A 14,089-nucleotide genomic window follows, 5' to 3' on the forward strand; every position below is an offset into this window, starting at 1 on the left:
GATCTCGACTCACTACAACCTCCACCTCCCTGTTTCAAGCGATTCTCCTGCCTCAGCCTCCCGAGTCGCTGGGACTACAAAAATTAGCCACCACACCTGGCTAATTTTTGTATTTTTAGTAGAGACAGGGTTCCACCATGTTGGCTAGGATGGTCTCAAACTCCTGACCTCGTGATCCGCCCGCCTCAGCCTCCCAAAGTGCTGGGATTACAGGCGTGAGCCACTGCACCCAGCCAAACGTTATATTTTTAGGATCATGTTTAATATGTAGTACATATAATTTAATCATCTTTGTGGACACTGGAGTCAAAGACCAAAGAGCCAGGATTCAGCCACCCCACAAGAAAACTCCTTTTTAGCGTTGGAGTTTCATTGATCTTCCCACATCACTTACATTGTTAGTATTGATTGATTGAAAAATACGGGAAAGAACAAATGAATTCAAGAATGCTTTTAAAGAGTTCTGTGTCTTATTGATCATAGAGTTGCACATATTTGGAATGTGGTCAGACTAATTTGTGAAACATTTTTATACTCGTCAGTAGTGCTTATGATAAGTGTGGCTTCACAGGGTCCTGCTAGTAACACCACGGACCTCCAGGGTCTGGGTCCATTGCCTGGAAATGAACAAGGGAGTTAGAGTCTTAACAGTTCAGTTCCCAGGTCCACATTTTGGCTGTGTGAGCTCAGGCAATGATCTTCACTGTTCTGTGCCTCGCTGACTCATCAGCTAGATGGGAACAAAAACGATGACTGCCCCATTAAGATGCTGTGTGTCTGAAATGGTGGGTGTCAAACTCCCTTACAAACTGTAAAGCTCTATACAAGTTTTAGGTTGTATTTTTTCCCCCTTTTTTTTTTTTTTTTTTTTGAGACGGAGTGTCACTCTGTCACCCAGGCTGGAGTGCAGTGGTGTGATCTCGGCTCACTGCAACCTCTGCCTTCTGGGTTTAAGCAATTCTCTGCCTCAGCCTCCTGAGTAGCCGGGACTACAGGCACCTGCCACCACACTCAGCTATTTTTTTTGTATTTTTAGTAGAGACGGAGTTTCACCATCTTGACCAGGGTGGTCTTGAACTCCTGACCTTGTGATCCACCTGCCTCTGCCTCCCAAAGTGCTGGTATTACAGGCATGAGCCACCATGCTGGCCTAGTTTGTATTTGTTTCTTAGTTTGTTTGCATTTCCAGTGAAACCTGGGGCAAGAAACTCACCTGAACCTTTATTTTGCAGTCTGTAAAATGAGGAGGTAATGTTAGATAATCTCTAATATTCTGTGACTTCGTCTCTTGAGGAACAACACCATAGTCCAAAGCAAATATAGAAAATGTTTTTCATCTCCTGTACCAACTCTAGTTTAATTGGTAGAGGCTACCATCATATCTTAACAGAATGATGAACCAAACCCACAGTTAGTGGGGAAAACACTGTTATCTATTAATAATGGCTATAATGGGCCAGGCGCGGTGGCTCACGCCTGTAATCCCAGCACTTTGGGAGGCTGAGGTGGGCGGATCACGAGGTCAGGAGATCGAGACCATCCTGGCTAACATGGTGAAACCCCATCTCTACTAAAAATACAAAAAAAATTAACCAGGCGTGGTGGTGGGCACCTGTAGTCCCAGCTACTTGGGAGGCTGAGGCAGGAGAATGGCATGAACCCGGGAGGCGGAGCTTGCAGTGAGCTTGCACGCCACTGCACTTCAGCCTGGGCGACAGAGCAAGACTCCATCTCAAAAACAGTAATAATAATAATAATAATAATAATAATAATGGCTGTAATGGGCCGGGTGAGGTGGCTCACACATGTAGTCCTAGCACTTTGGGAGGCCGAGGCGGGCGGATTACCTGAGGTCAGGAGTTCAAGACCAGCCTGGCCAACATGGTGAAACCCCCGTCTCTACTACAGAAAATTAGCCGGGTGCAGTGGTGCACGCCTGTAATCCCAGCTACTCTGGAGGCTGAGGTAGGATAATTGCTTGAACCTGGGAGGTGGAGGTTGTGGTGAACTGAGATCACGCCACTGCACTCCAGCCTGGGCTACAGAGCGAGATTTCATCTCAAAATAATAATAATAATAATAATAATAATAATAATGGCTGTAATGGTCATGGGATGACACAGAAGTGATACCTATGCACTATATTATAATGGTCCAAAGGAATGAATGTCTAATGGTGAAATGTAATCTATATCTCCCAAGGCCTTAGCTCTAGCAGCTTTGCCCCCTTGGCTGAGTTGCCTTGGTAACCACAGCTGGCTCTGAGAAACCATGGGAATGAAGAATGGGTCCTATTGATGAATCCTGACCCAGGAGGGGCATGCAGAAGGCCCTTCTAGGCAGGGCAGCTGGGCATGGCCTAGTGCTGCCATCTGTGGTCTTTTGCCTGCAGAAAACACAAACCAGAGAGCCAGAGCATGGTGTGTATTTGTGTGTGTTGGGATCAGGGTAGGGGACACAAAAGGCAGTGCCAGCAGCTGGAATTTAGGCCTTGTCTAGGGCCAGCCAGGGTAGGCTGCCCAAAGGACTCCAGTGGGCTTTCCAAGCTCAGACATGTTTCTTAAACTAAGCCGTGTTTCAGCCACCTTTGCCCAGTGCCTGCCAGGCTCTTGCATGGATCCATTGACTCTTAGCTTTGAATGAAATCTAAATAGCTCTCCATTCTAATCCAAAATCCGGTGTCTGAATCACTCTCTAGCACCTAAAGTATTTGAATGCTTCAAGTGACAGGGAGCTCACTGCCTTCAGGGGTGGCCTATTCTTCCTTAGGAAAGTCCCCTGTTTGAGCTGAAATCTGTTTCTGCCTCCCTAACTTCCACCGCTCAGTCCTGGGAATCCTCTCTGAGGCCAGCCTGAACAAATCCATTTTCTTTTCAGTAAGACGTCCTTTACATTGTTTGTATTCGGGGCCTCACCATTGCTGTCAACCTTGTTTTCCTTGGACAGATCTCCCTCTGTGCCCTGCCTTCTCCCTCTCCTAAGCCTGAGGGAATGGTGAGGGAATATGGTAGAGGTGGTGGAATTGGGATTTAGGTGTGGAGGCAGATCCAGTCCCAGGATCAAATAAGCTGTGCCCCCTAACCTTTGTGGGGCAGCTTAGAGCTGGGGAAAGAACATTGGCCCTGGATTTGGATAGTCCTGTGTTTAAATTATAACTCTGGGCCAGGTGCGGTGGCTCATGCCTGTAATCCCAGCACTTTGGGAGGCCGAGGTGGGCAGATTATCTGAGATCGGGAGTTTGAGACCAGCCTGGCCAAGATGGTGAAACCCTGTCTCTACTAAAAATACAAAAATTAGCTGGGCATGGTGGCACACGCCTGTAAACCCAGCTACTCAGGAGGCTGAGGCAGGAGGATCGCTTGAACCCAGGAGGCAGAGGTGGCAGTGAGCTGAGATCATGTGTCTGCAGTCTAGCCTGGGCGAGAGTGAGACTCTATCTCAAAAAAAAAAAAAAAAGAAAAAAGAAAAAAAAGAAAAGAAAAAGTTACAGCTCTGCCACTGTTCATCACTGTGTGACTTGGACATGTTCCTCCTCCTGACAGCTTCATCTTTAAAATGGGAATGGCAATGCCTTCCTCAAAGAGTGGCCAGGATAGTGACAAGTAATGAGGCTGCACAGAGCAGGCGCTCAGGACATGCTGCTTGCACTCTCCCTGCCCAGCGGCAGGGGTCTGCTGTGGTCCCTCTCCACCTGTGCTTCCCCACAGCTTGCTGACGAGGATCAACGTGGAGTTGGGGGTGTGGGGAGATATGTTTAATTAATTCAATGAAAGTTGAGAAATTCCTAAATCAAATTCAATTTAATTTTGAAGTAGATAACATTTTTAGTTATCAAATAGTGGACAGTATTCTAAGCACTTTACCTATAGAATTTACTTAATCTCCCCAATAACCTTATGTGGTATGCAATATTATCATCTTCATTTTGTGAATGGGGAAATTGAGGGACTGAGAGGTCACATCAGGTACCTGGTGGAGCTGGAATTGAAATCCAGGTAGTTTGGGGACAGTCCCATACTTTTAGCAATGATGATGTACTGCATCTCTGAAGAGAATTAGAACAGTAATTCCCAAACTTTAGCATGCATTAGAATCACCTGGAGGGCTTGTTAAACCACAGATTGCTGGACCTCACCCCCAGATTTTCTGATTCAGCTGGAGAATTTGCTTTTCTAACAAGTTCCTGGATGATGCCTGCTGCTGGTTGAGGGCCCCCACCTTGAGAATCTCTGACTATCAGGGATTAAATGGGCCCACCTGAACCCAGAGGCTGATTTTTTTTTTTTTTTTTTTTTTTTTTTTTTTAAAGACAGGGTCTCATTCTGTCACTCAGGCTGGAGTGCAGTGGCATGATTATAGCTTACTGCACCCTCAAACTCCTGGGCTCAAGGGATCCTCTCACCCCAGCCTCCCAAATAGCTGGGACTACAGGTGTGTGTCACAGCACTTGGCTAATTTTTTTTTTTTAATTTTTTGTAGATGGTCGGGTGCAGTGCCTCATGCCTGTAATCCCAGCACTTTGGGAGGCCAAGACAGGAGGATCACTTGAGGTCAGGAGTTTGAAACCAGCTTGGCCAACATGGCGAAACCCCATCTCTACTAAAAATACTAAAATTAGCTGGGCATGGTGGCGGGCACCTGTAGTCCCAACTACTTAGGAGGCTGAGGCAGTAGTATCGATTGAACCTGGGAAGTGGAGGTTGCAGTGAGCTGAGATCACACCACTGCACTCCAACCTGGGCAACAGAGAGAGACTCTGCCTCAAAAAAAAAAAATTTTTTTTTTTTTGGTATAGATGGGGGTCTCACTTTGTTGCTGAGGCTGGTCTTGAACTCCTGGGCTCAAGCGATCCTCTCACCTTGGCCTCCCAAAGTGCTGGGATGATAGGAGGGAGCCGCCACACCTGGCTTTTCCTTAATCTATCCAGTTTCATGGGGAATGAGGGCTGATCTCACACAGAGGCAGAAAACAAACCACAGTAAGAACCATACTCATGTTTTCCAAATGCCTCAAACCTTGCCACATGCTGCCATGTTTGTGATCTCATTAAGCCTCACAGTAATTCTGTGAGTTAAGCAGAGAATGGATTTTTCTGCCTGTAATCCCAGCACTTTGGGAGGCCTAGGCAGGCGGATCACGAGGTCAGGAGTTTGAGACCAGCCTGGCCAACATGGTGAAACCCCGTCTCTACTAAAGATACAAAAAATTAGCCGGGCATGGTGGTGGGCACCTGTAATCCTAGCTACTCGGGAGGCTGAGGCAGGAGAATCATTTGAACCTGGGAGGCGGAGGTTGCAGTGAGCCGAGATTGCGCCATTGCACTCCAGGCTGGGCAACAGGGCGAGATTCCGTCTCAAAAATAAAAAAATAAAAATCTATTTTAAAGGAGAGGAAGTTTAGAAAACTAGCTGGGCCAGTATCACCCAAGGAGATAATTTTGGAGATGCTGGGGCTAGAATCTTAGCTACTGACTCATCACAGCATTCTGGAAACCTCTCTGCCTTTCCCCAAAATACCTTCCTTTCCCCAGGCTACTATGAGAATTGTCTCCTTAAAACTAAATTTTTTTATCAGTGTATGGATGAGTGGATTAAAAAAAAAAAACCTGCATTCCTTTGGCTTAAATCTTTGAGCCCTATTATACCATGGGATAGATGTTATCAGTCATTTATACCCCAGTGTGAATGATTTTCAGATATTTTCTTGAGAAAGGAGTAATTAGAACTTTTCCCTTTTCATGCTCTCTTTGGGCACTTGCATGTTCTTAAGTCTGTGGGTCTCTTGAAGGAAGGGGCCATGTCTTATGTGTCCCCACCATCTGGCACCATGCCTGGCTGAAACAGTCACCAAGAAATGCTTGTTGAAATGAATGAATGAATGGAGAACTATGTTCCTGTCCTTGTCCATTATTCCCAGAGCACGCCTCCCTTCCTGGCAGTCCTACCATTTATACCAAGCGTTCCCTCACCTCTACCTCATAGTGCAGTCTCTTTAGTCTCTTTTCTGTTTGTCCAGGTGCCAGAGTTAAGCAACACAGCTTAAGGGACGCCTTCCCCATTCCTTCAAAGTAGACATGGCTCTGTTTTCCCTGGACTCCCAGGAACCTTCCATCATAGCCCTCATCACATTGCATAAGTGTCTGCTTATAATGGCTTTTTCTTCCCTTCAGTGATGATGTCCTTGAAAGCTGAGATTGTGTCTTTTTTGTTTGTTTGTTTTTTGAGACGGAGTCTCGCACTGCCCCCTGGCTGGGGTGCAATGGCGCGATCTTGGCTCACTGCAGCCTCCGCCTCCCAGGTTCAAGCGATTCTCCTGCCTCCGCCTCCCGAGTAGCTGGGACTACAGGCACATGCCACCATGCCTGGCTAATTTTTTGTATTTTTAGTAGAGACGTGTTAGCCAGGATGGTCTCGATCTCTTGACTTCGTGATCTGCCAGCCTCAGCCTCCCAAAGTGCTGGGATTACAGGCTTGAGCCACCGTGCCCGGCTGAGATTGTGTCTTTTTTACACAGGGTGTAGTGGGCACTGAATAACTAGTTGAATGAATAAACAGCCATGTGAACTTGGCTGCCAAGAGCAGTAGGGACGGGAATGGTGTCTGGCTGGGAGGCCGTTTCCTGATAGATGTCTGACAAAGGCATCAAAAAACAGTCTGTGGCTGGGCACGGTGGCTCATGCCTGTAATCCCAGCACTTTGGGAGGCCGAGGCAGGCGGATCATGAGGTCAGGAGATCGAGACCATCCTGGCTAACACGGTGAAACCCCGTCTCTACTAAAAAATACAAAAAATCAGCCGGGCGTGGTGGCGGGCACCTATAGTCCCAGCTACTCGGGAGGCTGAGTCAGGAGAATGGCGTGAACCCAGGAGGCGGAGCTTGCAGTGAGCCGAGATCGTGCCACTGCACTCCAGCCTGGGCAACAAAGTGAGACTCCATCTCAAAAAAAAAAAAAAGAAAAGAAAAACAGTCTGTGAGTGATTCGGGTGACTTGTCTCCCTTTACCAGTTAGAGCTAGTTTCAGCCACAAGTGGCAGAATACCCAGTATAACAGTGGCTCAAATAAGAGATTTCTCTTTCATATTAAAGAAGTCCACAGATAAGTAGACTGGGGCTGCTAGGGTAGTTTCCTAATCACTAGGGACAAGGCTGATATCTTGTTGCTCCGCCATCCATAACAAATGGCTTCTACTTCATGGTCCAGGATTGCTGCCTGAGCTCTAGACATTGCAAGCACATTGTAGCCAGAAGAAAGGGGTGACAGAGGGTACCCTTGCATTCCTCTTTCTTCTTTTGGTTTTTTTTTGGGGGGGGGGTTGAGACAGGGTCTTGCTCTGTTGCCCAGGCTGGAATGCAGTGGCATGATCACAGCTCACTGTAGCCTCAACTTCCTGGGGTCAAACAGTCCTCCCACCTCAGCCTCCTGAGTAGCTGGAATTATAGGCCCATGCCCCATGCCTGGTTTTTAATTTTTTGTAGACACAGAATCTCACTATGTTGCCCAGGCTGGCCTTGAACTCCTAGGCTCAAGCGATCCTCCCGCCCCAGCTTCCCAAAATGTGGGATTATAGCCATGAGCCACCACACCCCAGCCCCTTTTTTTCTTAATTAAAAAAAAATTGACTTTATTTTTTAGAGCAGTTTTAGGTTCATAGCAAAATTGGGCAGGAAGTACATAGAGTTCCCATATACACACAGCCTCCCCCTCTGTCAACAGCTCTTACTGGAGTGTTACATTTGTTTCAATGACCATACATTGACATATCATCACCAAAAATCCATAGTTTACATTAGGGTTCACTCTTAGTGTTGTGCATTCTGTGGGATTGGACAAGTGTATAATTCCATGTATCCACCATTATAGCATCATACAGAAATGTTTCCCTGCCCTAAAAACCCTCTGTGCTTCACCTGTTCCTCCTCTCTACTCCCATCCCTGGCCACCACTGATCTTTTTACTGTCTCCATAGTTTTGCCTTTTCCAGAATATCATATAGTTGAAATCACATAGTAGCCTTTTCAAATTGGCTTCTTTCACATAGTGATATGCATATAACTTTCCTCTGCATCTTTTCATGGTTTGATAGCTCATTTCTTTTCAGTGCTGAATAATATTTCACTCTCTAGATGTATGACAATTTCTTTATCCATTCACCTACTGAAGGACATCTTGGTTGTTTCCAAATTTTGGTAATTATGAATAAAGCTGATGTAAACATCCTTGTGCAGGTATGCATACGTTTTCAACTTATTGAGAAAATATGAAGGAGTATGATTGCTGACTCAGTTGGCAGGAGTACGTTTAGTTAAGAAACTGTCAAACTGTCTTCCAAAGTGGCTGTGCCATTTTGCATTCCCACCAACAATGAGAGTTTCTGTTGCTCCACATCTTTGCCAGTATTTGTGTTTTCGGGTTATTTATTTATTTATTTGTGTGTCTGTGTGTGTGTGTGTGTGTGTGTGTGTGTTTTGAGATGGAGTATTGCTCTGTCACCCGGGCTGGAGTGCAGTGGCACTATCTCGGCTGACTGCAACCTCTGCCTCCCAGGTTCAAGTGATTCTCCTGCCTTAGCCTCCCGAGTAGCTGAAACTACAGGGATGAGCCACCACACCTGGCTAATTTTTGTATTTTTAGTAGAGACAGGGTTTCACCATGTTTGCCAGGCTGGTCTCGAACTCCTGGCCTCAAGTGATCCACCAGCCTCAGCCTCCCAAAGTGCTGGGATTATAGGCGTGAGCCACCGTGCCTGGCCTCCCTTGCCAGTATTTGGTGTTGTCAGTGTTTTGGATTTTGGCCATTCTAACAGGTGTGTAGTCCCTCCCTTCCTTTTTATTTTTTATTTTTTTAAAGCCACTTTATTGAGGTAGGATTGATATGTAAAAAGCTGTACATAGTCAGTGTATACAACTTGATGAGTTTGGGGGTTATCTCCCTTCTTTGTAAGATACTTTTTGGAAGTTAGCAATTAAAATATTGCATTCCATGCCCAGGACTTAGCCCCATGACCACAGATAGCTGCAAGGTAGGGAATGTAGTCTTTATTCTAGGTCGCCAAGTGGCCATCTGAAAAGTCAGGTTTCTTTTGAAGGAAGAAGAGAGAACGGACACTGGGAGCCACCCAGTGATCTCTGCCACACTACAGGGAAGGGAGATCTTCTCAAACTTGCTTAAAGGAACTTCGTTGGGTGGGTTCAGTGATATTTCGTGGAATTTCACCAAAGACATAATGTGTGGAGGTTGCCTCTGAAGAGGCAGCTTCTGGAAAGTTGCCAGAAACCAGCACTTCTTCCTCTTCTGCCTTGCTGTGGCAGTATGGGGCTTGTTCATTTCTTTCTACACATCTGCTCTGTTCTTTTCTCTCTGCACGTGGCAGGAAGGACATCCCAGCTTTAGCATTTCAGTCAGTCAACTAGCTTTCCAGTGCCCAATTCCAAAGTCCTTGGAGAGAGAATCTGATTGGTCCAGCTTGGGTCAGGTGGGAGAGAGAATCTGATTGGTTTAGCTTGAACCAGGTGTCTGTCGACTCTGGCTAGAACAAACAAGGCTGCAGGGGCCCACCTCCAGAGGAACGGAAGGCAGTTTTCAGAAAATGGGTGTTATGGGATGGGAAGACTCCTCAAAATGTATCTAGAGCATGAACATACTCCTCTCAGGTCCATGTCCCAGGACTTTGCAAACCATCATTCATTTAAGTAAACATTTATTGAGCACCTTCTGTGTGCTAGGCACATGGATCTGCCCTCTAGGGATTTTGGAAATCTTTTTGGAAATTGTTCATATCTTTTTTTTTTTTTTTTGAGATGGAGTCTCACTCCCATTGTGCAGGCTGGAGTGCAGTGGTGCGATCTCAGCTCACTGCAACCTCCACCTCTCAGGTTCAAGAGATTCTCCTTCCTCAGCCTCCTGAGTAGCTGGGATTACAGGTGTGCACCACCACGCCCAGCTAATTTTTGTATTTTTAGTAGAGACAGTGTTTCGCCATGTTGGCCAGGCTGGTCTTAAACTCCTGACCTCAGAAGATCCACTGCCTTGGCTTCCCAAAGTGCTAGGATTACAGGCGTGAGCCACTGTGCTGTCCCAATTGTTCATATCTTTAATCTGAATCATCTTTTAGAGCGAAATCATAGCTCCTTAAATTACTCACCTTTTAGCTTTCCAGATTTCAAGATGGGGATCAAGGGATTTGGTAAACATATGCTTCTGTTTCCCCATCTGGATTTTGGGGAACCATAGAGATGGCCATGTTCTCGCCTCTTTTTTTTTTTTCTTTTTCTGTTGGCCAGTTTAGAAAGAAATGTTCTCCCCTCCACCTCTTTGTCTCTTTAGTGAGAAACATTTTGGTTGTTTTTTGTTTGTTTGCTTTGTTTTTTGAGACAGGGTCTCCCTCTGTCACCCATGCTGGTGTGCAGTGGCGCAATCAGGGCTCACTGCAGCTTTGACCTCCCCAGGCTCAGGTGACCCTCCCACCTCAGCCTCCCAAGTAGCTGGGACTATAGGCGCATGCCACCACATGGAGATGGGGTTTCGCCAAGCTGCCCAGGCTGGTCTTGAACTCCTTGGCTCAAGTGATCCTCCTGCTTTGGCCTCCCCAAGTGCTGGAATTACAGGTGCACCGCACCACACCCAGCTAATTTATTTGTTTATTTTTTCTTTTCGGTAGAGACAAGGTCTCACTATATTGCCTAGGCTGGTCTTGAACTACTGGTCTCAAGTGATCCTCCTGCCTCAGCCTCCCAAAGTGCTGGGATTATAGGCATGAGCCACCATGCCCAGCCTCATGTTTTAACCAACTCAAATATGATGCCCTCTCCTTAATCTACCTGATTCTTTTGTTTTCTTTCTTCAGCCCTGGGATGGGCCTCCACGGATCTCAAATATGAAAGTGTCTCAAGTTCACACCCGAGGAGGAGAATGTTAGGTTTCTAGCCCCTGTAGGAAAAGAACCCAGAACTTGGCAGACCTTCCTAGCATCAGCAGCAGCTGATGATAATGATCACAGGCGCTGTTCATTTTGAACATACTCCATGCCCAGCACCAAGCTAAATCCTGTGTGTGCATCCTCTCATACATATAGCCTGCATACCAACCCTGAGAGGTAGGCATCTATTTCCCTGTTTTACACATGGCTAATCAGGAAGCTCAGAAAGAATAGGCAACTTGTGCCCAGGCATGGTGGCTCATGCCTGTAATCCCAGCACCTTGGGAGGCCGAGGCGGGTGGATCACTTGAGGTCAGGAGTTTGAGACCAACCTGGCCAACACAATGAAACCCCGTCTCTACTAAAAATACAAAAAATTAGCCAGGTGGTGGGCACCTGTAATCCCAGATACTCAGAAGGCTGAGGCAGGAGAATTGCTTGAACCTGGGAGGCAGAGGTTGCAGTGAGCCGAGATTGTGCAACTGCACTCCAGCCTGAGCAACAAGAGCAAAACTTGGTCTCAAAAAAAAAAAAAAAAAAAGAATAGGCAACTTGTTCAAGGTCACATAGTCCCTGAGTAGTCGAGGTGAGCTTCAAAACTAGACTCCCCTTCCTCCAGAGGCTTCCCACGTGCCACGGGCCTCTGAGAACACTCCACATTGCCTCTGAGTTCTGCCCCATGCATGTCCTCCTGTGGGTATCATTTTGAATCTTTGGCGGTACCATTTCGAATGTATTTATTAACTCTCGTCATGTAACTCTGGAAATCAGACTCTGATCCCATTTTATTTTTGTCACTGGGAAGAACAGCTGGGCTGGGGTCAGGGTGGGGCTGTGGTACATGGATGGAGCACTGTTCTGTTGCACCCGGGAAGTCCAGCTCTGCGGCTTCACCACCATGTGACTCTGGGTAAGGGCCTCCCTTCTCGGCTTCAGTTTTCTCATCTATGGGCCCCTTCCAGCTTGACATTCTGTGCTTTCCAAGTTAACTGTGCATTTCGCAAGGATTTCATGAGGTTGTCAACTTCCACGCCCCACTGAAATGGGGAGTGTTTCCCATCTAGGCTGAGCCTGCTTGGGGCATGTGAGACTTGATTCTTGCCATCACATCTCTGACCTTTCCCACATTCTGATGTTTGTTCTGCAGTCTCTGGGCTTTGGGGTTATCTGGTGTTATCTCTCCAGTTCTCCCCAGTGGTGATGGAGTGTGCTCCCTCCACCCTCTGCCATCTCCCCAGACCCAGGTAACTGAATGCCTCCAACCCCTCTGTGCTCACCCATAGCATCCTGGCTTCTTCCTCCTTGTCCTGACATAACTGTTTATTGAGCCTGGGGTTTGGTGAACAAGTGTCCCCTGCTTTGTATCTTAAGGGAACATAGAGATGTGTGTGTTCTCCCCTCTGGCCTTTTGCTCAGCATTTTGTACATATTTACAAATCATTCATCTTCTCAGCAACTCCACAAGTCCCCTAGTATCATCCGCATTTTGTAGACAAGGCACTCAAGGCTCAAAGAAGTTAACAGATTTGTCTAACGGACACACCAGCTAGTGCCAGAGGCAAGATTCAAACCCAGGCCTGGCACACCCTGTCATGCCACATACCTTTGACTCACTACATTTACGTTGCATTGGATTCAGGGAGAAAAGTCTGTGGTCTTCTTGGAGTGGTGTGACTGGTCTGTGGTTTCTGTGTGGTTTTTTATGTTTGGTGGGGTAAACAGGAAGACCCTAGGGATAAGTTCCAGAGGACAGCAAAACTCAATGTATTTGTTTGGAGGGCGGTGGGGGGATGGAAATCATAGAGACAGGGTTCCTGAAGGAAGCACCCTCTTCCAGCTTGGCATCCCTGAACCTCTGTCCACATTTGCTTCCAGATCTTGGAAGGAGACCAAGCCATCCTGCAGAGAATAAAGAAGGCTGTGCGGGCAATCCATAGCTCCGGCCTTGGTAAGTGAGCCTGCTGGGTGCCCTGCCTGGTCAGGAAGCCCCTCTCCCAGCCCCAGCCTGGAGCTAACTCCAAGCTCCCGTCTGTACCTCCACAGGCCATGTGGAGAATGAAGAGCAGTACCGAGAGGCCGTGGAATCCTTAGGCAACAGCCACCTGTCCCAGAACAGCCATGAGCTGTCCACAGGCTTCCTAAACTTGGCCGTGTTTACCCGCGAGGTTGCTGCACTCTTCAAGAACCTGGTGAGGCCCCTGTCTCTTCCTTGCCCAGACTCAGGGTAAATCTAGAGGTCTTAAGAACTTGACTGGGAAAGGGTCCGTTTCCTTCCTTCTCCCAATTTGCCCTTGACCTCTGACCTGAGGTCAGACCTGAGGTCCCTTTCCAGCCCTGACCCTTCTTTTGGATAATCCTCCTTTTTCTCTGGCTTCTTACCCAGCTAACTCTTCTCTCTGTTCTCCTTCTCTTCACCCAGGAGCAGAGGGGGTCTCACAGCAGGGAAGAGCTCCATGCAAGGGAGGGTTCCCTGGAGGAGCTTTGGGATAAAGGAGAAACAGGCTCGGGGGTTCCTACCTTTATACCGCTACTGCTGCCACTGCCACTGCCACCACCACCGCTGCCACTGCCTCCTCCTCTCCTCACTCCCTCTTTGTCCTCTGCTTTCCTAATCCACGTCTGCTTTGTACTTTAATCCCAGGACCTGTCCCTGCCTCCACAAGCCTCTCAGCCACTGTACATGGCCCAGTGGCCTCGGGTTGCTTCCTGATGGTCTCCTTGGTGACTGCCTCCTCTCTGGTCCTTCAAGTCCTCTCCTCAAGGCCACCCTGTGACAGCAGCTCTTCCCATGTGCAGGCACAGTTCTCACTAGTTCATGTGTTCACTCATTCAATCCAGGTGCACAGCTCTGTGGGGCTGGTGTGACTGTTGTCACCACCTTACAGGCTAGGAAACTAGGACCTTGAGGTTAAGCAGCTTGCCCAAGGTCACACGGTTCGGTTTGAACCCAGGTTGTCTGGCTCCAGAGTCCAGGCATAAGCCTGGCTACACTGCCTCCCAGGAAAGCCTCTTGTCTCCCTCCAGGCTCCATGGCACTGGACCAGCTCTTGTGGCTCCAGTCCTACCCAGCATCCTCCCTGGTTGGCAGGGGCCACATCATCCTTGAGAGGCAGTGTGCTCAGTGGTTAAGCACCCAACCTTGGACCTAGACTCCAGCTTGGAATCCCCACTCT

At 47.6% G+C, this 14,089-nt stretch overlaps 1 protein-coding gene across 2 annotated transcripts in view; it reads left to right on the top strand.

Moving 5' to 3' along the window:
• Positions 1-14,089, top strand: part of ASAP3 (ArfGAP with SH3 domain, ankyrin repeat and PH domain 3) — a 55,762-nt gene that overhangs the window by 15,500 nt on the left and 26,173 nt on the right. For both annotated transcript variants that reach the window (XM_024234134.3, XM_024234130.3), the window contains exons 2-3: positions 12,792-12,864; positions 12,960-13,105. In XM_024234134.3, coding sequence (XP_024089902.2) covers positions 12,792-12,864; positions 12,960-13,105 — 219 coding nt within the window. The remainder of the gene's footprint in view (positions 1-12,791; positions 12,865-12,959; positions 13,106-14,089) is intronic.

This window comes from Pongo abelii, chromosome 1, assembly GCF_028885655.2.
Source record: "Pongo abelii isolate AG06213 chromosome 1, NHGRI_mPonAbe1-v2.0_pri, whole genome shotgun sequence".
Lineage (NCBI taxonomy): Eukaryota > Metazoa > Chordata > Mammalia > Primates > Hominidae > Pongo > Pongo abelii.